General features: G+C 39.9%; 1 protein-coding gene and 1 pseudogene across 7 annotated transcripts in view; one reads left to right on the top strand and one right to left on the bottom strand.

Annotated features, from left to right (window-relative positions):
* CACNA2D1 (calcium voltage-gated channel auxiliary subunit alpha2delta 1) overlaps nt 1-24,287 on the bottom strand; it is a 1,227,493-nt gene that overhangs the window by 139,268 nt on the left and 1,063,938 nt on the right. For 5 of the 7 annotated variants that reach the window (XM_063926939.1, XM_063926941.1, XM_063926943.1 and 2 more), the window contains 4 exons: nt 12,372-12,446; nt 10,841-10,915; nt 3,976-4,047; nt 2,559-2,630 (listed from right to left, as the gene is read on the bottom strand). In XM_063926939.1, the coding sequence (XP_063783009.1) occupies nt 2,559-2,630; nt 3,976-4,047; nt 10,841-10,915; nt 12,372-12,446 (294 nt within the window). The remainder of the gene's footprint in view (nt 1-2,558; nt 2,631-3,975; nt 4,048-10,840; nt 10,916-12,371; nt 12,447-24,287) is intronic. The other 2 variants (XM_063926940.1, XM_063926942.1) reach the window with 1 other exon arrangement.
* LOC134937867 (5S ribosomal RNA) lies at nt 20,100-20,218 on the top strand (annotated as a pseudogene).

Raw genomic sequence — 24,287 nt, 5'->3', positions numbered from 1 at the left:
ACCCCTTTCAGTGCGTGGTCCGGGTTTTGCGTTTTATTATTTTGCCAAGTACGTGGATTACAAGGAGAAGACGACAGATCTACACAGGATTTTGGTGAGTATAATTTTATTTTCAGGTACCCCATGGATTCTACGTGGAGAAGGGGATCGAGTCGGCATGTCAACATAGGTAAGTATGTGTGTGTCGGCGTGCATGTATGTAATAAAGTTTTACTTTCACGGTGTGCGTGTACTGTTTTTATTTGGGTATTTTTTTGCAGTAGAACTACAGGTACCAGCGGGCCCGTTTTCCCCTGCATGCTGGTACTTGTGGTTCTCCAAGTACCAGCTTGCGGGGAGGCTTGCTGGGACTTGTAGTTCTGCTACAAAAAACAATATTCTTTATTTTTGTCACTTGGCTATCAGCCTCCCATCCGCAGCCCTTGGATGGGGGGGGGGACAGCCTCGGGCTTCACCCCTGGCCCTTGGGTGGCTGGAGGGGGGACCCCTTAAATCAAGGGGTCCCCCCTCCAGCCACCCAAGGGCCAGGGGTGAAGCCCGAGGCTGCCCCCCCCCCCCATCCAAGGGCTGCGGATGGGAGGCTGATAGCCAAGTGACAAAAATAAAGAATATTGTTTTTTTCACCCCTGGCCTTTGGGTGGCTGGAGGGGGGACCCCTTGATTTAAGGGGTCCCCACTCCTCCAGGGTACCCCGGCCAGGGGTGACTAGTTAGTGATTTAATGCCACGGCCTCAGGGACCGATATAAAAGTGTCCCCTGGCTGTGGCATTATCTCTCTGACTAGTGGAGCCCGGTGCTGGTGTTAAAAATATGGGGGACCCCTACGTTTTTGTCCCCCATATTTTTGGCACCAGGACCGGACGCAGAGCCCGGTGCTGGTTGTGAAAATACGGGGGATCCCCTGTCATTTTTCCCCCTGTATTTTTACCAACAGGACTGGCTCAAAGAGCCCGAGGCGGTTTATGCTTCGGAGGGTGGACCCCACGCATTGTTTTTCAGGATTTTTTACACACTTTTGTGCCATCCATGAAGTCGAATACAGGAGGAACGCTATCGTTAATTGGTCCGTTTTTCGACAGCGGGACTGTCGAATCCGTTTTTTATTGAATATGTCGAATTCCGGTCCCGGCGGGAGGGTGTCTGACTGTCGAATTGTGTTGAATTTAAAAACGGTCGAATTCCAGCCGGAATTCGACCGCAATTACATATACCTATATGTCTGCAAATGCACATAGGGGGTAATTCAGAGTTGATCGCAGCTGCAAATTTGTTAGCAGTTGGGCAAAACCATGTGCACTGCAGGTGTGGCAGATATAACATTTGCATAGAGAGTTAGATTTGGGTGGGTTATTTTGTTTCTGTGCAGGGTAAATACTGCCTGCTTTATTTTTACACTGCAATTTAGATTTCAGTTTGAACACACCCCACCCAAATCTAACTCTCTCTGCACATGTTACATCTGCCCCACCTGCAGTGCACATGATTTTGCCCAACTGCTAACAAATTTGCTGCTGCAATCAACTCTAAATTATGGCCCATACACACGGTGAGATTCGGGCTATGCCCGATTCTCACTATGCGACAGGGGCTAGATCGGCACATAGTCAGTATCTCAAGCACATAATGAGTGTGCTTGCGATACTGACTATGTGCGATTTTGGCTAAATGTCAATTTTGACTATCTCTTCTATAGAGATAGTCAAAATTGACTTGCCTGTACAGTCTATCTAGGCTTGCGATGTCGACCGCGCGGGACCACGCATCTGCATCGAATCGGGATCACAAGGTGACTTTCACCTTGCAATCTGCACTAACTTTTCTTACGATTTTGACTATATAGTAAAAATCGTAACAAAAAATCTCACTGTGTGTACACACCATTAGGCCCATAGTGCTTTAACCGAACGCAAATCTAGTGAAGCAGCTATACTGCTCCACAGTGTTGGGTAAAGTTATTATGTGCCTGAAATGGCTTAGCTTTTCGCCACTTGGTAACTTCACTCAGTCTGCCGTCTTTGTGGATGTTTAACTGGATTGTGGTAAGCGTCACAAAATGAGGAACTGCAGCAGAAAGGAATCATTTCTTTGTAGTTAGCTTTTTGATATATTATGTGAGGCAGGAAGATTTAGTTTATCTTTAATTCACAAATAGATCCCTTAGGGCAAGATGTATGAAAGACCACCAGAAAAAAATGTGATCTTTTTGAAAATGAAAATAAGATAAGCTTATCGGAACTTGATACAATAGGCCGGATCACAGTCCCTAACTGATGTGGAAATCCTCAGAAAACTTGTTATCGAAGGATTTAGTGCAAATCTGCTTTGATACATCCGTTTCAATTCCTATTGTTTTAGAAAGTAGACATAAATATTTTGGTGTTCTCGTTACATGTAAAAGTACAGTATTACATTATTCTTTTCTTCTTTTATAAACTTCATATTGGAGAATAACCATAGGGTTCAGTCATCGGGAGCAACCCTGCATCATTTTACTTATAATATGAGTGCTATGCAGCCTATCATTCATTACAATAAGTGACATTTCCATTAGTTCTTACCTCATCCTGAGATTTGACTAATGTTTGGAAAGTGCGTTCTCCAATCTCTCCATCTATCATTTTATTACGAATCTACAACACACATAAATAAAATTGATGACATAGCAGTTTCTTAAATCATATTTCTATAAATTAAATATCCAATATCCAACTAAGTTCACACGTGCAGTTATACTGTCTGTCACTGTAAACTTTTTCTGCTTCTAATAAGTGAAGAAAGTATGTATATTAGTAATTGCAGGACAGCTGCTTTTTGGAGCAGCTGTCTTGGCACTGCAATGCTCTGGAGCACTGATGTCCACTGCTGCACTTCGCAGAGAGAAACCAAAATTCCACAGGAACACTGTGAATTAGGAAGAACCAGTAAAAAAGATCTGGCACATGCTGGGTTACCCCACCAGCCAATTCCATACTTCCCCTCCCTGCTATGCGTATCAATTCTCCTGTTGCTGTGTCCCATCTCCTTTGGACATGCACTCTGCTCTCTATGCACATTATGGAGATGAGAGGGACAAACCACCCTTGATTATTATATAGCTAGGCCTATTAATAAAATAGTTCTCTACTTTCCGTTCAGTTCACAGTATGCATATATACTGTAAATACTGTATATAGAGGTTATAGAAGAATAACAATTGCACTTGAATGTTCGTATAATTATCAAAGCAGAATTTTTTTTAAAAAGAAATTCACTAAAGTGTGAGCGCATGATGTATTTGTATTTTTCCTGAGCAAAGTCTGTGTGTAAGCAACCTTTAAATGGTAACAGTTAAATTAAGTAAATATGTAATATCCAGCATATTTAACCATCTCCCTTTTTGATGCCCTACCAAATCCCATGGTTACCGCATGGAACTGCTTTTACTCCAAAATTGTATTCATTATATATATATATATATATATATATATATATATCAGGGACGTGCGGTGAGCTAAATGGCTCAGGAGGCACTGGCTAACTCCAGAGTAAGATTTTCATTCAATATATAAGCCAAAGGGTACATGTGGGCATTATACACAGGTGCAGCAGTATAAACTCCTGGAAATTTGGTGAGTTTTGATCAGAGATGTGCTGAAAAGATAAGCAGGTGAGGCAGTGCCATAGACTTTTTACTTCAGAGTTTGGCTATAAAAATTATTAGAATAATTCAAAGAAGATATTTCAAACAAATTATTAGTAATTTTCATATACTTTATTCAATCAAAACTCTTGTTTAAACGTAAGTATGACAGGAAAGGCTCTGCCTCACCTGCCTCACCCCACCGCACGTCACTGATATATATATATATATATATATATATATATATCATCTTGGTCCCTATTTACCAAATACAACAGTATTTCCTACTTCTTCCATACCTGTTCGCATGTTCAGCTAAGTAAACTAAAATCAAGTGCAACAAAAATTAGTTTTACCTCCACTTTATGTTCATTTTCCAGTTCTGCGTCCAAGAAATCCAGCGTTACTGGCTCCTGTGATTTTGGATTCTATAGCAGAGAAAGTAAAGTATAAAATGGTGGCTTGGCCCAACAACTCTACAATTTACTAGCATAAGAACCTAAGCTATTTAGGTAAAATTACTTACCACTTTGGATTTGTTGCGCTATGAAGCAATAACCATTTATGATCAACATGTTACATAACTATACTGAAATAAATATATATAATAAACTAGTAAAGATCTATGATATGTACAGCTCGTTTCATACAAATTAGTACAAACCAATTGTAAATTTCCTGATTTGCTAAGAAAAATGCATCATATAACACAGCTAAGGTATGATGATGTTTTGAAACAGCTATACTAAATAACTCTAAAAGTACACTATCGGAAGATATCAACAACCTACAGTAAGTGTAATCACATTGAGTTTCCAGAAGCACTTGTGCCCTAATATTGGCTGGCTGGCCCACTTCTGAGGTAAGGATATCCACAACATTATGGGTAGGAAGTATCATGCCTTGAAGAGAGATAAAGTGGATTAGTTGCTCAAAGTACTGTAACCAATCAGCTTCTAGCTATCAGTTCAAAAACTGTGCTAGATAAATGACCAAAGCCATTTCTCCACTTTATTTCTCTCCAAAGCTTTATACATCTCCCCCTATAGCTTAAGATAACCGATCTCCCATTTTATCCTTTCTGAATCCTCTTTTACCTTTACCATTTTCATCTTCTGTAGCTTATCACCACCCTTATCTCTCAGCTTGCCTCACCAATCTCCAGAAATGCTCCATACCCATGCTTACTTCCACCTACAACTTTTACTGGTCCACCTCCACACTCAATTACTACAATGTACTCTTATCATATAGTTTTTCACAGGTTTTTCAATTACCAACCCTGTTTCCTATGCTTCTTTTTACTACCACCATCCTCCTCTAATGGAACTTGATTTTCCCTGCTTATCAATAATAATTTCTTGTTTTTGTCCCTCTCCATCTTTATCTTTCACATCTCATTTGCACACCCACAAGATCATTATTAGCAGAAACATCAACCCTTGAAATTCCTCCCTCATACCACTCTACTTATCCTCATATACCAAAAACTAACATTCTTCACTATACCACTGTTCTTTGACTCCCATCATCCTTATAAAACAAGATTCCCCTCTCATATTCCTTAACTATACATGTGACTCTTTTCGCTGGGTAAGTCATCATTCACATCTACTGGTTACCGACTGCATTGGTGACTAGGATACAGTGGGGATCGAAAGTTTAGCACCCCAGGCAAAAATTCATTTTAATGTGCGAAAAGAAGCCATGGAAAGATGGAAAAATCTCCAAAAGGCGTCAAATTACAGATTAGATATTCTTATAACATGTCAAAAAAGTTTGATTTTATTACAATCATTTACACTATCAAAAGAACAGAAAACAAAAAATGGTGTCTGCAAAGGTTTGGGCACCCTGCAGAGTTAATACCTTGTACTGCCCCCTTTGGACAGCTGAGACCTGGCAGTGTCATGGATTGTTCTCAATCATAGTCTGGAAAGACCAGGTGATGTCAATCTCAAAGGTTTTAAAAGCCCAGACTCATCTGACCTTGCTCCAACAATCAGCACCATGGGTTCCTCTAAGCAGTTGTGTAGAACACTGAAACTGAGAATAGTTGACGCTCACAAAGCAGGAGAAGGCTATAAGAAGATAGCAAAGCGTTATCAGATGCCATATCCTCTGTTCGGAATGTAATTAAGAAATGGCAGTCATCAGGAACAGTGGAAGTTAAAGCAAGATCTGGAAGACCAAGAAAAATATCAGACAGAACAGCTCACAGGATTGTGAGAAAAGCAAGTCAAAATCCACGTTTGACTGCACGATCCCTCCAGGAAGATCTGGCAGACACTGGAGTTGTGGTACACTATTCCACTATAAAGAGATACTTGTACAAATATGGTCTTCATGGAAGAGTCATCAGAAGAAAACCTCTTCTACGTCCTCACCACAAAAATCAGCGTTTGCAGTTTGCAAATGAACATATATACAAGCATGATGCATTTTTAAATAAAGTTCTGTGGACCGATGAGGTTAAAATAGAACTTTTTGGCTGGAATGAGCAAAGGTACGTTTGGAGAAGGAAGGGCACAGAATTTAATGAAAAGAACCTCTGTCCAACTGTTAAGCATGGGGGTGGATCAATCATGCTTTGGGGTTGTATTGCAGCCAGTGGCACAGGGAACATTTCACGAGTAGAAGGAAAATGGATTCAATGAGATTCTAGCAAATTTTGGACGCTAACTTGATGCCATCTGTGAAAAAGCTGAAGTTAAAGAGAGGCTGGCTTCTACAAATGGATAATGATCCTAAACACACATCAAAATCCACGGAGGATCACATCAAGAGGCGTAAACTGATGGTTTTGCCATGGCCTTCACAATCTCCTGACCTCAACATAATTGAAAATCTATGGATAGACCTGAAAAGAGCAGTGCGTCACAGACAGCCCAGGTATCTCAAAGAACTGGAAGACTTTTGTAAGGAAGAATGGGCGAAGATACCTCAAACAAGAATTGAAAGACTCTTGGCTGGTTACAAAAAGCGTTTACAAGCTGTGATACTTGCCAAAGGGAGCAGTACAAGGTATTAACTCTGCAGGGTGCCCAAACTTTTGCAGACGCCATTTTTTGTTTTCTGTTCTTTTGAAAGTGTAAATGATGGAAATAAAATCAAACTTTTTTTGACATGTTATAAGAATGTCTAATCTGTAATTTGATGCCTTTTGGAGATTTTTCCATCTTTCCTTGGCTTCTTTTTGCACATTAAAATGAATTTTTGCCTGGGGTGCCCACACTTTCAATCCTCACTGTATCATTATATTGTACAGTAGCTTCTACAGTATGTTATTCTATATATTACCCACTATATAACTAGTGTATTTAGGGGGACATGTACTAAGCAGTGATAAAAGTGGAGAAGTGAGCCAGTGGAGATATCAGCTGCTCTGTATATGTTTATAGTATGCAAATTATAAATGTTACATCAATGCTGAATAGTTGCCATGGGCAACTTCTCTACTGGCTCACTTCTCCACTTTTATCACTGCTTAGTACATGTCCCCCTTAAAGAGGTAAAATGTTGCTAATACTTTGCTGGTTGGCTTTATTTAGCTTGCAGTATGTGTATTGACTGCTTGTGCTATGTATAGTCTAATTCCTACCATATATACATTTAGAAATAATGCATATGTTAACTTGTTTTGTTTACAAATTAAGAAAATAATTACTATTTTAAGATTTCGGATTCTCTTCTGTTTTCATAAATGAAAATAGGTGCACATATACACAAATTAATATATACAGTATAATGTCAAAATAATAAAAATGAAAAGAAAAGGCAGATTCTTACATGCAATGGATAAAGAAAAGTAGGACCAGACCCAAGCAGCATGCATGATGAAATTGGCAGAGCACAACAGATATTTTCCAATCCAACCAAAAAAAGGACAGAAATAAGAAAATGAAACAATGAGAGTTAAATAAACCACTATTTTAAGTGTTTTTGAAAATAAGAAATAGCAAATTCCTCTGATATCTGTGATCACTATTTAGTGAAAAATAGTTTTGAGAGGAAAAGTAAGACTAATTATCAAGATATAAATGAACACTAAATAGCAAATAAAACATAAAAAAAGATTACATGCAAGTAATAATTATTTAACCTGACAGTTCAATTAACATAGGAGAATCCTTATATTAGATGAGTATTTTATATATACGTTATAAAGAATTCAAAATTATGTGTACTCATTACATTTATCGATGTAGCCTTCCCTAGATATTTTTAGAAGGTAATTAGCTAGCGCCATCTGTCACACCACCAGACAACAGTATATCATTTAATAATGTTTACACCATAAAAAAATAGCAGTAAACACAATCTAGTGAAGCATCAACATATTGAGCTGTCTTGGTCATATATATTATTTAAAACATCTCTTAACAAAAACCTGTCACCTTCAAATATTATCGTGTGTACTTGTAAGCCTTGGATTTGAATAAATGTGCAGTTCTACTGTACATTAACCAGGAGTATGCACTTCTACTACAGTACATACTTTAACACATTGTGGCGCAAACAAGTTATAGAAACAAATACAGAAAAACAAATATAGACAAATATAATCAGCCAACCAAATATCATCATACACAATCAAAACTGGGATACAGGAAGCAAGTTAGGCATTCTTATACTTTACCTCTGTGACAAAAGAGATTTTGTTTGATCATAAATATAACATATATTGCTGACTTACAGCCAACGAAGCAGAATTTAATATAAAGCCGGGAAAAAAATGTGCAAACTTATAATTGTTGGTCACACATAAAAATCATGTGGTTATACTCAAAGAGTTCTGACTATGCCTGGGGTGGGTTAAACCACAAGGACAGGGGCAGGATTGTGTTGCATCACATGTTTATGCTCGGCCAGTCGGCTTTAGTGTGGTGGGGTCAGAGTATACAGTAGGTGATTTAAGGTTTGAGGTCCCATGTCTTAAGCTTATTTGTGAAGAATCTTTCCTCTTTCCCTTTAAGTTTGTCTGATTGTGGTTATTTACAGTACTTGTTGCAGAAAAGAATCATCAGCCAGGGTGTCATTAATATGTTTTATGGGGCACACTCCCCTTGACCAAAGTCTGAACCACCCTATCATGGACATCACAACACCTTACCAGGTTATTTGTTGTGTTGCAAAGTGTAGTTGGATGCCCTTTAGTTTTGTGTTGCACGCACCCATAGGACATGCATGTGTCTTTGAGTTTGTTCATTGTTGGTCTGCACTGATTATTGGCTTTACTTCTTGCCACCATACAGCTTTAAGTTGTTTTCAACAAATAGACAGGAAAGCTGATAGAGGGGTCGGGTGAGTACTGATTACCCGTGCTCAGGCTCATCTGGGGAGCCTGAATGGGGTTAGGTCAGTCATGGATGATGTGGAATGACCCCCTACTAGGTGTATGCCCCTGCAATATAGCACTTTTCTCATAATAGGAGTCAAAATGCTTTACATTTGAATTTACAGGACAAAATAAAAAACAAGCTTAACAATGGACATTAGTGAAATGCTTGAGTAGTAAGTCTTGAGTCTATCTTTGAAGGATTCCACAGTGGAGGTTTCTCGAACTATGTGGAGTACTGAGTTCCATAGAGTCAGAACCACAATACTGAAAGCTTGATCCCAGATGAATTATGGTAGATTCTAGGTACTGCTAATAGTTTTTCATCTACAGTTCGCAGTAATTGAGTGGGACAGTAAGGAATCAGAAGCTGCTTCAAGTACCTTGAGCCTTGGCCATGAAGGGCTTTGAAAGTAAGTAAGCCAATCTTAAAAATGATTTGCCATTTTACAGACAGCCAGTGAAAGGAGTAGAGAATGGGTGTTATGTGGCTGAAACAGGGATGGTTGGTTAATAGCCTGGCAGCTGCATTATGTACCTTCTGCAAGTAGTGAAAATCTTTTGATGGAAGCCCAAGGTAGAAGGCATTGCAATAGTCTAAGAGTGATGATACAAATACATGTATGACTTTAGGCAGATATTCTGAGAGAATTAAGTGCTTAATTCTGGCTATGTTCCTCAGATGAAAGAATGAGGATTTGATTTGGCTGATACCTGATGTTTAAGTGTCAAGCCACCATGCAGGAGAATACCAATATTCCGCACATTTTCAGTGTTTTGTAGTTTTGATGCCCCGAGCGTACGGTAAGCTCTGTTGGTTGGCTATGCTGCAGTCTTGTCCTGTGGGTTACAATACTTACCTTGCAGGTGTCGGGATTTTGACCACCAGCATTCCAAGCACTGGGATCTCGATACCATTCCTTATATACTTTATGCATTTTTGTTTGATACTAGCTTGCAGTTTCATTGTCTTGTTGGTGCCAACTTGCTAGCAGCAACATCCTTGTACTTGATAAGAAATACATTTTAAATAAAGACTTGATGGGCGGTATTCAATTCTTTCCGCCCCCTTCCACACTCATTCTGTTTCTGTGGTATCAGCATTTCAGCTCACTACCCCTGGGGTAGCGAGGTGCTCAACCCTTTACGCAGCCAAACCTAATTACTATGAGTGCGTTATGTGTGATAACGGGGATAACTTTAGAAAGGAGACTGGGCATGATATATCATTTGAATACCACCCGATAAGTCCTTTTGTACAAGAATGTGTGCAAATAATTGTTATTGAGTATACAGCACTTATTTCATCATCTCATCACCACAAGTCCACAACATATATTCATTTTCTACTAATTTTGTAATTTTATGCAATTATGAAGTCCTGGTTCCCATTAATATTATTATATAAATACAGTCATATTTTGTATTATGTTTTAAACATTCTTAAACACCTTATGTTTAGTAACTTTGTTTCATTGCATAGCAAGCATGCCTGGATTTAATTGTCAGAAATAGTGGTTCCTGGACACATAACTTTTGTTTTTAATAATATTGTATTACTATTCTGTAATCTATGTTATGAATATACAGATTCACTATTAATCAAAATAATTAAGTGCTGTAAATGTTGACATGGTTAGACTTGACATGCTAAGCATGTCAACTTTATGACAATGTTGACATTCTCACATTGTCAAAATATACTGAACCAGAACAATTATGTATATTAGTATAAATTCTACATAAATACAGCATGTTGATTATATTTTCCCCAGTCTAAGTAGTTCATATAACTAAAATGTAGAATAATTTACTAAAAATGCTGTTCCTTGCATAATGTGTATAATTAAGTTTTGCAGTTTTAAGTGGAGTCACATCCATACCTTTGGTTGAAGATTCGGATGGAGCAACACATATCCATTAGGATCAAGGGCAAAATAATATCCATTAGGACATAGCTGGAGGAAAACATACAGAATAATTACGAACCTGAAACACATTCAACAAAGAAATATTTGTGTACCCTGAAATTTTTTTAATATGATTTACTACATCTTATATCAGGCAGTTTGCTTACAGTGGCCAATAAAAAAAAAAAAAAAAAAACTGAATAGTGTAAATGTCACCTACAGTGCACATACAAAAAGCAGCCAATGATCCAATGATGTACTTAGTTCTTGCTAATTTCTTAGACTGTGTTTTCATGAATACATCCCTGGTGCAAAGCAGACAGGTACACTAAAACCTAGTGTCGGACTGTGCCATGAAGGGCCCACCAGAGGAATGGAGCGGTAGGGCCCCATGTTTAGGGATGTGGCCAGCATCCAGAGGGGGTATGGCCACCCACCACATTGGTTTACCTAACCATTAGAGAGTGCATGGGCCTTGATAAATATATCTAGTTAATACTGCTAGTGCACGCATTATAATGTACCAGATTAATAACAGCAATACACTGTAGAACGTACACAATAGTCATGTGCAGTATAAGGTAACATATATATAATGTATAATTCAAGTGCACAGTCTGGAACCAGATCCCTATAGGTAAGCCCCCAGGCATTGGGCCCCACCGGGAGTTTCCCCTGTGCCCCAGTCTAACCCTTCTAAAAGCTGAGTAATCAAATGAGCCAATATTTCATCTAGCAACACAACTTCCTCTAAACAGATACAGGTGAGTTTGGCTATTGTTTAAAAATAGATGAGAATCGTATAATGAGATAAATAATATATGTTTAGAAAAAAAAGTGTGTAAGATAAGTGACATCACTTTTAAATGAACAAATAAAAAACATTTACAGATATAGCCACACTCATCGTTGCCGTGATGCGTATGCATCATGGCAGCAATGGCGTGGCAAGTGTGGCCGCTGTGTATGTGCATGTGTGTACACACAATGCAATCCTATGGAGCGAACGCCTGCTGCAATCACTCTACCACTAGCATGGCTACATCTGTAAATGTAATTATTCAGACATACTGTATATCCACAAAGGAAAAAAAAGGGCAACACAGAATTTTTATACAGTATTCTCCTCCTTCAGCTTCTTAAAACTATAAATGAGACCTTGGGGACACTGAGGGAGCAATTCAATTGTTGCTCTGATTGCGCACCCATTACTGCTGACACACCCAAAAGCACCAGGTTTAGCAGAAAAAAGCGGCTAAATCTGACCAAAGTCCTTGCAATGCCGCCAAAAAGTGATGTTTGGGACACTTTTTGCACATTTCTGCTCACCACCTCGAGAGGCTGCAAGCAGAAATATCGGTGTTGGCAGCACATACAGCAGAACACTTGAATTGCTGCTGACAGGCACCATCTAGTGGTGGGTGCCCAAACAACAACTGAACTGCCCCCTATAGGTTTTAAAACACACACTTTTCAAATCAAGCAGAATATAAGAATCACTTACTGTAAAGCGAGGAGTGAGCCTTTTAATATCTTTTAACGAAACATCTACACCCATCACACCAAGTATCAATTGGTTCTAAGAAAAGAAAAAAAAACAAATGACTAAAATTAGAGTGTATCATTACAACTGATCATCATCAGAAAACCGATCAGCATCAGAAAAAAAGAACATTAAATGCATCTGCAAAGCTAATTTTCCTCACTAGACATTCTTCGTCTGCGGATCCACTCTGTCATCCCTCCATTGGTTACCCATATTCTGCCGTATTAAATATAATATACTGATAGTCACACATGCGGCCATTAACCAAACTACACCAACATACATTTCTTTGCTTATCTCAAAATATCTCCCAACCCGACCTCTTCACAAGATCTATGTTTCTCATCCACTCGTTATTCACTCTCATTCATGATTGAAGGATTTTCTTCGGGCTGCACCACTCTGCGGAATGGGTTCGGTATATAATATCGCCGGCCGGGATGCCGAATGTCACTATACCAACATCAGCATCCCGAGTGGTGGAATGCTGGCAGGGTGGCAAGCACAACGAAGCCACATGCAGGATCGCTGTGCTCGCACGACACCCATAGAAGTTCTATTCTCCCTCTATGGGTATTGTGGAGGGGGAATCACCTACCTCGCCGGTATACCTGTGGCGGTATGGTACCCCCTTCAGGATCCCGGTATCTGCATTGTGACTGTGACTTCAGAAAAGCTTATCAAATTCCGGAACCGCCATCATAGCCTTTATAAACATTCCTATCCAATTACATCCCCACTGTAGAATCTACACATGTCCTCACATATTTTCTCTTTCTTTACTTTGCAATCCTCCTGACCCCAGGCCAAAATTGCTTTGTGATAATATCAAACAGCCCATCAAGTTGCAATTTGGTGGACCACTGTGCAATAGATAACACCTATCCCTGTGTATCCATGCCTATTTCCCTATAGATTGTAAGCTTGCGAGCAGGGCCTTCCTACCTCTATTGCTGTCTGTTATTACCCAGTTTTGTTTTATCACTGTTGTTTCCAAATGGAATTTGCTGCTCTATATAAGAAACTGTTAAGAAAAAAAATTAATAAATGTTTCTGGAAATGGTCTGGGAATCAGAATTATGGTGATATACAGTATTTTTTAATCTTAAAAGGTTGTATGCCTAAGGTGCATCATGACTAATAATGATGACAATGTAATTAGCTGTGCATGGCGTATATTAATATACCTTCTACATAAATACAGCTTATTGATTGTATTTCCCCCAGACTTCAATTAAACATTACAGTTTTCTTTTAGTCCCATGGAACCAATAAAGAATATGTAGTGTGTGTGGCCAAGTTTATATTACATGGACTTTTGTCAGGAAGCCCAGAGTGATTTTCCCTTCGGAGAATAGAAAGTCTAATAAAACAAATGCTTTAATAATGATTCTAAGATTTATACTGTGGGCAGTTTAAAAGCCCCATCAATAACCACAGGATATCAACAAGTAGATTTCACATGCTAGAACTCAGTTTACCGTACTCGAAAATAATGTGCCATGAAAACAATTCTTGAGCTTAGCTGTCATTCAGATACTGTGGGCTAGATAAATCATCACTTGGAGAGTGATAAAGTGGAAAGTGATAAACTACCAGCCAACCAGCTCCTAACTGTCATTTTTCAAACACAGCCTGTAACATGGCAGTTAGGAGTGGATTACCTGGTGCTTTTTCTCTCTCCATTTTATCACTCCCCATGCAATGATGCATCTAGCCCACAATCTACTGTATGTCAATATGAACCAGTTTATTTGATTACCAGACAGACAGTAAGGGTAGAGATCCAGGACAGAGGGCTAAAAACAGATGAGCAGCACCTTCTAAATCATATTAGAATAATAATTACACCAACATCTCCCATTGCATAATACAGAGTAAGGGGCAGAGGTTAAAGTGAGCCGGAACGGGGCGGAACTGTGTTCCGCCAGTTCCATTTGGAGATGGAACTCAGTTCCGCCTCCTCTGGATCACTTAACCTAGGGAAATGTCGGGCGTCCGCTGAGACTGTGTTAGCAGTGGGCGCCGGCTCTTTCCCCCTAAGCGCTGCCGGAAGCCGGAGCTTACTCTTGAGCCCCGGCTTCTAGCTCAGGTAGTGTGTGAGGCTGTGTGTCATGACGTCTCTCCCATAGCTGCGAGAAGCGGGCGCCAGACGGAAGCTGCAGTCCGGAAGCAGGAGCGGGGCAGGGGAGTATTGTGGTGTTTTTTTCTTTATCTTTTGTGTGTGTAAGCAGCGCTACTAGAGGGGGGAACTGGGGGCATATCTACTGGATGGCAAACAAACTGGGGGCACACCAACTGGGGGCATAACTACTAGGGGCAAACCTACTGGGGGCATATCTACAGTGGGCATAACTACAGGGGGCACATCTACTGGGACATAACTATGGGGGCATTACTACTGGGGGCACACCAACTGGGGGCATAACTACTGGGGGTATTACTACTGGGGGCACAACTACTGGGGGCATAACTACGGGGGGCACATCTACTGGGGACATAACTACAGGGGCATTACTACTGGGGGCACACCAACTGGGGCATAACTATGGGGGGCACACCAACTGGGGGCATAACTACTGGGGGAAAACCTAATGGGGGCATATAGACAGTTGGGCATAACTACAGGGAGTGCATCTACTGGGGACATAACTACGGGGGCATTACTACTGGGGACATAACTACTGGGGGCATATCTACAGCAGGCATAACCACAGGGGGCACATCTACTGGGGACATAACTATGGGGGCACACCAACTGGGGGCATATCTACCTCAGGCATAACTACAGGGGGCACATCTACTGGGGACATAACTATGTGGGCATTACTACTGGGGGCACACCAACTGGGGGCATAACTACTTGGGGCACACCAACTGGGGGCATATCTACAGCAGGTATAACTACAGGGGGCACATCTATGGGTGCATTACTACTGGGGGCATAACTAATGGGGGCACACCAACTGGGGGCATATCTACAGCGGGCATAACTAAAGGGAGAACATCTACTGGGGATATAACTACGGGGGCATTCCTACTGGAGGCACACCAACTGGGGGCATATCTACAGTGGGCATAATTACAGGGGGCATATCTACAGCAGCCATAACTACAGGGGGCATAACTACGGGGGCATTACTACTGGGGGCATTACTACTGGGGGCAATACTAATGAGAACATTGCATAGGGGCATTTTATAAGGGGCATCACTCCTGGGGACATAAGGGGCACTACTACTAAGGACACTGAATAAGGGGCACCAATACTATGGGCTCTACATAAGGGGCACTACTACTGTGGGCACTACCACTACAGTGTGTATTGCATAAGGGGTACTACTGTCATGGGCATTATGTGTATTAGGGGTGCTACTACTGTGGGCTTTGTATATAAGGGGCACTAATGTGTGTCATAACATGAATAAGGGACACTACTATGTGGTGTAATGTGAATAAGATTGTGTTACTGTGCGGCGTAATTTGAATTCGGGAAACTATTGGGTGACTACGCCCCCTTTTGAGGCCACGGCCCCTTTTGCGGTGGGGGGTGAGTTCCCCCACCTCTCTAGGACCACTTTAAGCTCTGGTAAGGGGGACATGTGCTAAGCAGTGATAAAAGTGGAGAAGTAAGCCATTGGAGAAGTAGCCCATGGCAACCAATCAGCTGCTATGTATACTTTTATAGTATGCAAATTTTAAATGTTACATCAATACTGATTGGTTGCCATGGGCAACTTCTCCACTGGCTCACTTCTCCACTTGTATCACTGCTTAATACATGTCCCTTTATATATAAAGAGCATCATATCAATGACATGACTTTAGCATTTGAACAATGAATATAGCGGGTCATTCCGAGTTGATCGCTCGCTAACAGTTTTTAGCAGCCATGCAAACGCATTGTCGCCGCCCACCGAAGAGTGTATTTTCGCTTTGCAGAAGTGTGAACGCCTGTGCAGCAGAGCGCCTGCAAAAATATTTTGTGCAGAACAAGACCAGCCCTGGACTTACTCTTCGTGTGCGTTGATTCTAAAGTTGGTGGGATGGCTTTTGACGTCACACACCTGCCCAGCGTTCGCCCAGCCACGCCTGCATTTTTCCAAACACTCCCAGAAAACGGTCAGTTGACACCAAGAAACACCCCCTTCCTGTCAATCTTCTTGCATTGTGCCGTGCGACTGAAAGCTTCGCTAGAACCTGTGCAAAACCACAAAGGACTCTGTACCCGTACATCATGCGTGCGCATTGCGGTGCATACGCAAACGCAGAAATGCCGATTTTTAGCCCGATCGCTGCGCTGTGAAAAACGGCAGCTAGCGTTCAACTCGGAATGACCCCCATAGTGTAAATATAGTATGAATTAAGAAAAAGGATAGAAACAGAAATGGGCAGCACATGTAAATTGACATCATATTATAAAGTAAATGTAATAAGTTTTAATATAATGTACAGTAGCAAGTAATTGGATCATGTTATTTTGAGATCAGGTTGTAGGCCTGTCCAAAGAGATAAGTTGTAAGCAGGTATTTAAAAGCTTACATAATGGTACAAGAAAGAAAGAACAGATGAAGCATGTGATAAATCCTTGAGGCATTATTGAGAAGGAGACCATCACAAGGAAACACAGAGGACTAATATATAGAGAATGGAGATTCTATGTGAGAGAGTAGCTATGGATTATGAAAGAGTAATGAGGTGCAAGGTTGCAGAGAGCTTTATAGGTTAAAACTATAAATGGAAAGTACTGTATGCTGTGTTTGATGGACAGCCAATGCAGAGACAGATGGAAAGGAACAGTAATTGGGGCCGGAATGACAGTGGATGGGAAGGTGTATGAGTCGAGTTGCAGAATTCACATTATACTGGAGTGTAGCCAGTCTTCTCAGTGTTAGACCACAGGGGGGATGTGGGGGAGCTGGGGGTTGCTGCTGCAGTAGTTTAGTTGTGTTATGATTAGAAATGGCAGATGTGAGAGGTCTTTATGCTTAAGATACTTTTGCTGGTAATTAGAGTATGAATGTAAGAATCAAATAAACATACAGTACTGTATATGTTTTTCTGCTTAGTATTTGAAAGTTAATCAACAGATTACATTAATAAATAGAAAAGTGGTATTTCCCAATATCCAGTTCATATACAGTATCATTATAGCAAATTTCAGCATCTCACTTTACAGTGGAGCATATGCATCAACGCTTGGAGAGAGATAAAGTGGAGAGAGATCAAGGAGTCTATGTACTAAGACTTGGAGAGAGTTAAAGTGGACAGAGATAAAGTACCAACCACTGGGTTCCTAACTGTCACTTTACATGCTTTGAACATCAACACTAAAAATGCCGCCAAACCTCAAAAAAATGCAGTTTTAAGAGGTTTGACCGCTTACCACATATGATTCAAGCTCCAGAATGCTTGGATGTGGTGTGTAAGGCCATCTTTATGTGGCATTACCCTATAGAAGCCTATGAGCTTCTATCACACTGCCCCCCAGCACCCCCGTGGCGCTGGCGTCACTCGATGCAGGTGCAGACTAACTCCTGTGTCCTAAACCCAGCAATCACTCCCTTCTTATGAATTTTATAGGCAAGTTTATGGGGAGAAGCATCAAAGCGATAGCCTGTCCGAAGAAGCTGAGTGGTCATCGGAGTATCATATGGGACCATTACAGTCATAGAAACATAGAAACATAGAATTTGACGGCAGATAAGAACCACTTGGCCCATCTAGTCTGCCCCTTTTTTATTTTATCCTTTAGGCAATCTCAACCCTTTTTTAACCTTGATTCTTTGTAAGGCTATTCATATGCCTGTCCCAAGCATGTTTAAATTGCCCTACAGTCTTAGCCTCTACCACCTCTGATGGGAGGCTATTCCACTTATCCACTACCCTTTCTGTGAAGTAATTTTTCCTTAAATTTCCCCTGAACCTCCCCCCCTCCAGCCTCAATGTATGCCCTCGAGTTCTAATACTTCTTTTCCTTTGAAGAATGTTTCCCTCCTGAACTTTGTTAAGACCCTTTATATGATAGCAAAAGAATGCTGCACCACTTGTGATATTACAATTCCCAAATAGTTCAATGAACACTCCCAGTTATTTGGGCGTCACCTGTCCCCTAAAGAAACGGCAATGGTAGGTTGCCGCAAAAGAGAGATAGGGATACCAGATAGGGGTTCTAAGCGACCTAAGGTGTTTCTATATGACCAAATAAATTATGTCAATATATTAAATATATATATAAAAATAGTTTATAAAAAAGTTAGTTTATAAAAAAAAATATATTTTTTATTCTTGTTTCACAACACTATAGAGTATAATAAAAAATACAAAATACAGTACCAATAAGTATAATACAATAAAAATTCAGTTTCTCTAGGAGATGACTGTTTTAAAAAAGGGCAATTTGATATGAGAAAGCAATCTCAAATAAAGTGCAAATAGTCTGTGCAAAATAAGAGAATAGTTTTTTTAAAAAGTCTTAACTGATGTAGCAGGAGGTCTCTGGGTAAAGGCTCAACGCGTTTCGTCTCTTGGACTTCTTCATGGGGTAAGTGACAAGATATCTCAGGGCTCCTATATATACCCCCTTAATTGGGATTTAAGTGATGACATCATTTCCTGTCTATGCTAATTGATAGACCTAATCTTGCTGGAGCAGGAGTATAATTATTCTTATTAGCCACAATTGTTACATGTGGCACACAGTAAGCAGTACAATTTGATTCTTAATAGAGTTTGAATATCTAAACGAGAGAGCACGGAGAAGTGCGGTACTTCCGCCACACTTCCGGTATCTCCAACAGTTCAAATGCGCATGTGCGCCGTCTTTTCAGGGTTCCCCGCTTCCGGTTTCACCTCTGTACCGCCGTGGTGACGTCCTCGTGAGCCGTGGCCGTCTTCCTCTGGTTGGTCAATTGCGGCACGCGGTCCCTCTCCACCGGAACTGGTGTGCTGTGGAACGCACCGGTGGAACGCATCCCATGTCCGGAGTCACGGCTTCCCCTGTTGCTGTGGTAACGTTCACTCATAGTGATGTTCTTTTGCCCGGAACTGGTGTATTGTGGAACGCACCAGTGGAACGCATCACATGTCCCGGAGTCACGGCTTCCTCTGTTGTCATGGTGACGTTCTCTCATGGAGATGTTTCTTTGCCCGGACGTAATCGCCAGAATTGTATAAATAAACAAAAACATGTTTAAGAATGTGTTTAAGATGTGTATATATTATCACGTTTTTTAGGAAAGGTGTTGGTTCTTAAAATCATATATCTGGACACATATATACCATATATATTATATATTACAAGTAGACAAATGTGAAGATAAATAGTATAAGTTATATGTGCACTTCTATGTATACATATATGTATATATAATCATATTTAGGTGGTGGAAGAGGGGGGATAGACGCTCTTAGATGATTCTTATTTTTTACCTATAAAACTCAGTGCTGTATTGACCATTAATTGAACGTGCAAGTGAGTTAGGAAATGGTGATATATTTCCTAAAGTGCTACTACCTTAATATTAAAATTATTATATATATATTTAAGAAATATATATATTTAAATATCCATTATTCATCCTGCACTCCCCATCATTTCACATGTTTGTTAATTATGCACTGTAGCACTAATAAAATCACTAATAAAAATAATATCTTGTGGGCAGTCTTTGTTGCATACGAAAGTAATACAGTCAAACCACACTGGAAAGGCCCAATCTCATCCGAACTTGGAAGCGAAGCAGTGTTGGGCCTAATTAGTACCAGAAGGGGCGACCCACTGGGAATATTGGGTACTGTACTGAAAGTAAAGGCAACTTTTAGATTGTCCAATTGAGACAGATATCCACAGATCACATGATCACTCGTCAAAGGTATAAGCCTTTGAAATATAATAGTTTTTATTATTTTTATAATTTATACTCTAAATATATATACGTATGGTCACAATATGGTCAAACTCAAATAATGCATGCACTTTAAGACCTATTCAACTCTTTTAATAATTTCTTAAATATATATATAATAATTTTAATATTAAGGTAGTAGCACTTTAGGAAATATATCACCATTTCCTAACTCACTTGCACGTTCAATTAATGGTCAATACAGCACTGAGTTTTATAGGTAAAAAATAAGAATCATCTAAGAGCGTCTATCCCCCCTCTTCCACCACCTAAATATGATTATATATACATATATGTATACATAGAAGTGCACATATAACTTATACTATTTATCTTCACATTTGTCTACTTGTAATATATAATATATATGGTATATATGTGTCCAGATATATGATTTTAAGAACCAACACCTTTCCTAAAAAACGTGATAATATATACACATCTTAAACACATTCTTAAACATGTTTTTGTTTATTTATACAATTCTGGCGATTACGTCCGGGCAAAGAAACATCTCCATGAGAGAACGTCACCATGACAACAGAGGAAGCCGTGACTCCGGGACATGTGATGCGTTCCACTGGTGCGTTCCACAATACACCAGTTCCGGGCAAAAGAACATCACTATGAGTGAACGTTACCACAGCAACAGGGGAAGCCGTGACTCCGGACATGGGATGCGTTCCACCGGTGCGTTCCACAGCACACCAGTTCCGGTGGAGAGGGACCGCGTGCCGCAATTGACCAACCAGAGGAAGACGGCCACGGCTCGCGAGGACGTCACCACGGCGGTACAGAGGTGAAACCGGAAGCGGGGAACCCTGAAAAGACGGCGCACATGCGCATTTGAACTGTTGGAGATACCGGAAGTGTGGCGGAAGTACCGCACTTCTCCGTGCTCTCTCGTTGAGATATTCAAATTCTATTAAGAATCAAATTGTACTGCTTACTGTGTGCCACATGTAACAATTGTGGCTAATAAGAATAATTATACTCCTGCTCCAGCAAGATTAGGTCTATCAATTAGCATAGACAGGAAATGATGTCATCACTTAAATCCCAATTAAGGGGGTATATATAGGAGCCCTGAGATATCTTGTCACTTACCCCATGAAGAAGTCCAAGAGACGAAACGCGTTGGGCCTTTACCCAGAGACCTCCTGCTACATCAGTTAAGACTTTTTAAAAAAACTATTCTCTTATTTTGCACAGACTATTTGCACTTTATATGAGATTGCTTTCTCATATCAAATTGCCCTTTTTTAAAACAGTCATCTCCTAGAGAAACTGAATTTTTATTGTATTATACTTATTGGTACTGTATTTTGTATTTTTTATTATACTCTATTGTGTTGTGAAACAAGAATAAAAAATATATTTTTTTTTATAAACTAACTTTTTTATAAACTATTTTTATATATATATTTAATATATTGACATAATTTATTTGGTCATATAGAAACACCTTAGGTCGCTTAGAACCCCTATCTGGTATCCCTAAGACCCTTTATATATTTGAAAGTTTCTATCATGTCTCCCCTTTCCCTTCTCTCCTCCAAACTATACATGTTAAGATCTTTTATCCTTTCCGGGTAAGTTTTGTGATGTAGGCCATGCACCATTTTAGTTGCCCTTCTTTGTACACTCTCTAATGTATTTATATCCTTCTGGAGATAGGGTCTGCAGAACTGGACACAGTATTCCAGATGGGGCCGTACCAATGACCTATACAGTGGCATTATCACTTCTTTTTTCCTGCTACTGATTCCTCTCCCTATGCAACCAAGCATCTGACTTGCCTTTCTCATTGCTTTGTTGCATTGCTTTCCTGCCTTCAAGTCACTTGAAATAGTGACTCCTAAATCTCTTTCCTCCTCAGTAGTTTCCATTATAGTACCCTTGATACTATACTTAGCCTTTGGGTTTTTGAGACCCAAGTGCATGATTTTGCATTTTTTAGCATTAAACTGTAGTTGCCACGTTCTTGACCATTTCTCAAGCCTACCTAGGTCATTAATCATTTGTTTGACCCCTCCCGGTGTGTCTACCCTGTTGCATATCTTTGTATCATCTGCAAAAAGGCATATCTTCCCTTCAATACCATCTGCAATGTCACCAACAAAGATATTAAAGAGAACTGGACCAAGTACAGATCCCTGGGGTACTCCACTGGTAACATTTCCCTCCATAGATTGCACTCCATTAACTACGACTGTCTGTTTCCTATCCTGCAACCAGGTTCTTATCCATTTTACTGATTTATAATCCACCCCCAGGCTTTCAAGTTTATTTAGCAGTTTGCGATGTGGGACAGTGTCAAATGCCTTACTAAAGTCTAGATATGCTACATCTACAGCTCCCCCTTGATCTATTATTTTCATCACAGAGTCAAAAAAGTCAATAAGATTTGTTTGGCATGATCTCCCACCAGTAAATCCATGCTGTTTTGGATCCTGTAAGTTGTTTGATTTAAGATATTCCACTACTCTTTCTTTTAATAGTTTTTCCATTACTTTCCCTACTACTGATGTAAGGCTTACTGGTCTGTAGTTACTTGCTTCTTCCTTGCTTCCACTTTTGTGCAGTGGAACTACATTTGCTCTTTTCCAGTCCTCTGGAACAGCACCTGTATTTAGTGACTGGTTAAATAATTCTGTTAAAGGTGTAACCAGCACATCTTTTAGCTCTTTGAGTATCCTTGGGTGTATCCCATCTGGTCCCATTGATTTATCTACTTTTAGTTTTGAAAGTTCTGTTAGGACCTTCTCCTCTGTAAACGTATTTTCATCTACCTTATTTTTATGAATGTCCTTGCAATTTAACTGTGGCCCCATCCCTTCTTCTGTAGTAAATACTGAGCTAATTAAAATTATTATAATTAAATACTAATTATTTAGGTGATCTGCTATTGCCTTGTCTCCCTCCACCAAATGCCCACTCTCTGTCTTAAGTCTTATTATTCCTCCATTTGATTTTGTCCTTTCACTTATATACTTAAAAAAAGTTTTGCCCCCTTTATCTACTGACTGGGCCATTTTCTCCTCTGCTTCTGCCTTTGCACGTCTGATCATTTTCTTAGCATCCTTCCGTCTGTCCAGATACACCTCTTTGTCGATATTATTTTGAGTCTGTTTGTATTTCCTAAAAGCCATCTTTTTTGCTTTCACACTAGTTGATACTACTTTTGTGAACCACACTGGCTTCCTTTTCCTGGTGCTTTTCCTAACCATTTTGATACAAAGGTCTGTTGCACTTAGTAATGCACTTTTCATTTTTTTCCACCTCTCCTGCACTCCTTCCAAGTTCCTCCAGTCTGCCAATGAATCACTTAAACATCTCCCCATTTTTGCAAAGTCTGCATTTCTAAAATCCAACACCTTTGTTTTTGTGTGAGAGGAGTTGGATCCTGTCTTTATACTAAACCATAATGCTTGATGATCACTGGATCCCAGGTGCTCACCCACATATATATCAGATATCCTATCACCATTTGTAAGAATTAGATCTAATATTGAGTCTTTGCGAGTGGGCTCCCTCACCAATTCACCAAGATTCTGGAAAACACTTCATAAGTGGCAAATACAATGTTGTTTTGTTAATGGATTTGGCTCCAGACAAAACAACACATTGGGTAAAAATCTTAAGATTGATCATTTGTGATGGCAGAACAACAGAATACTTTATAATACTATAATATGTAGAATAATAGTACTGTACCTTGCATTGGTAAGGTGAATATATTGGCTCTGCTCACAAAATGGCTGCCTTCACAGCATCCTGGAACTGCTAGTGCACATGACATGCAAAGCTGTTCTTGGTGTCAGATTTACAGTACTAGCCTTTATGTATGCCTGCATCTTAGGAGCATTAGCAGAATGTATGTTTAATACTCTATGATATGACACATCTAAGTGTGTGGCAATACAAAGTGCTCTTACTGTCCTTTAAAGTTGCTCACATATCATCT

The sequence above is a fragment of the Pseudophryne corroboree genome, chromosome 6, assembly GCF_028390025.1.
Source record: "Pseudophryne corroboree isolate aPseCor3 chromosome 6, aPseCor3.hap2, whole genome shotgun sequence".
NCBI classification, from domain to species: Eukaryota; Metazoa; Chordata; class Amphibia; order Anura; family Myobatrachidae; genus Pseudophryne; species Pseudophryne corroboree.
The sequence above is the reverse complement of the archived record's forward strand: the minus strand, read 5'-3'. Positions and strand labels throughout refer to the sequence as shown.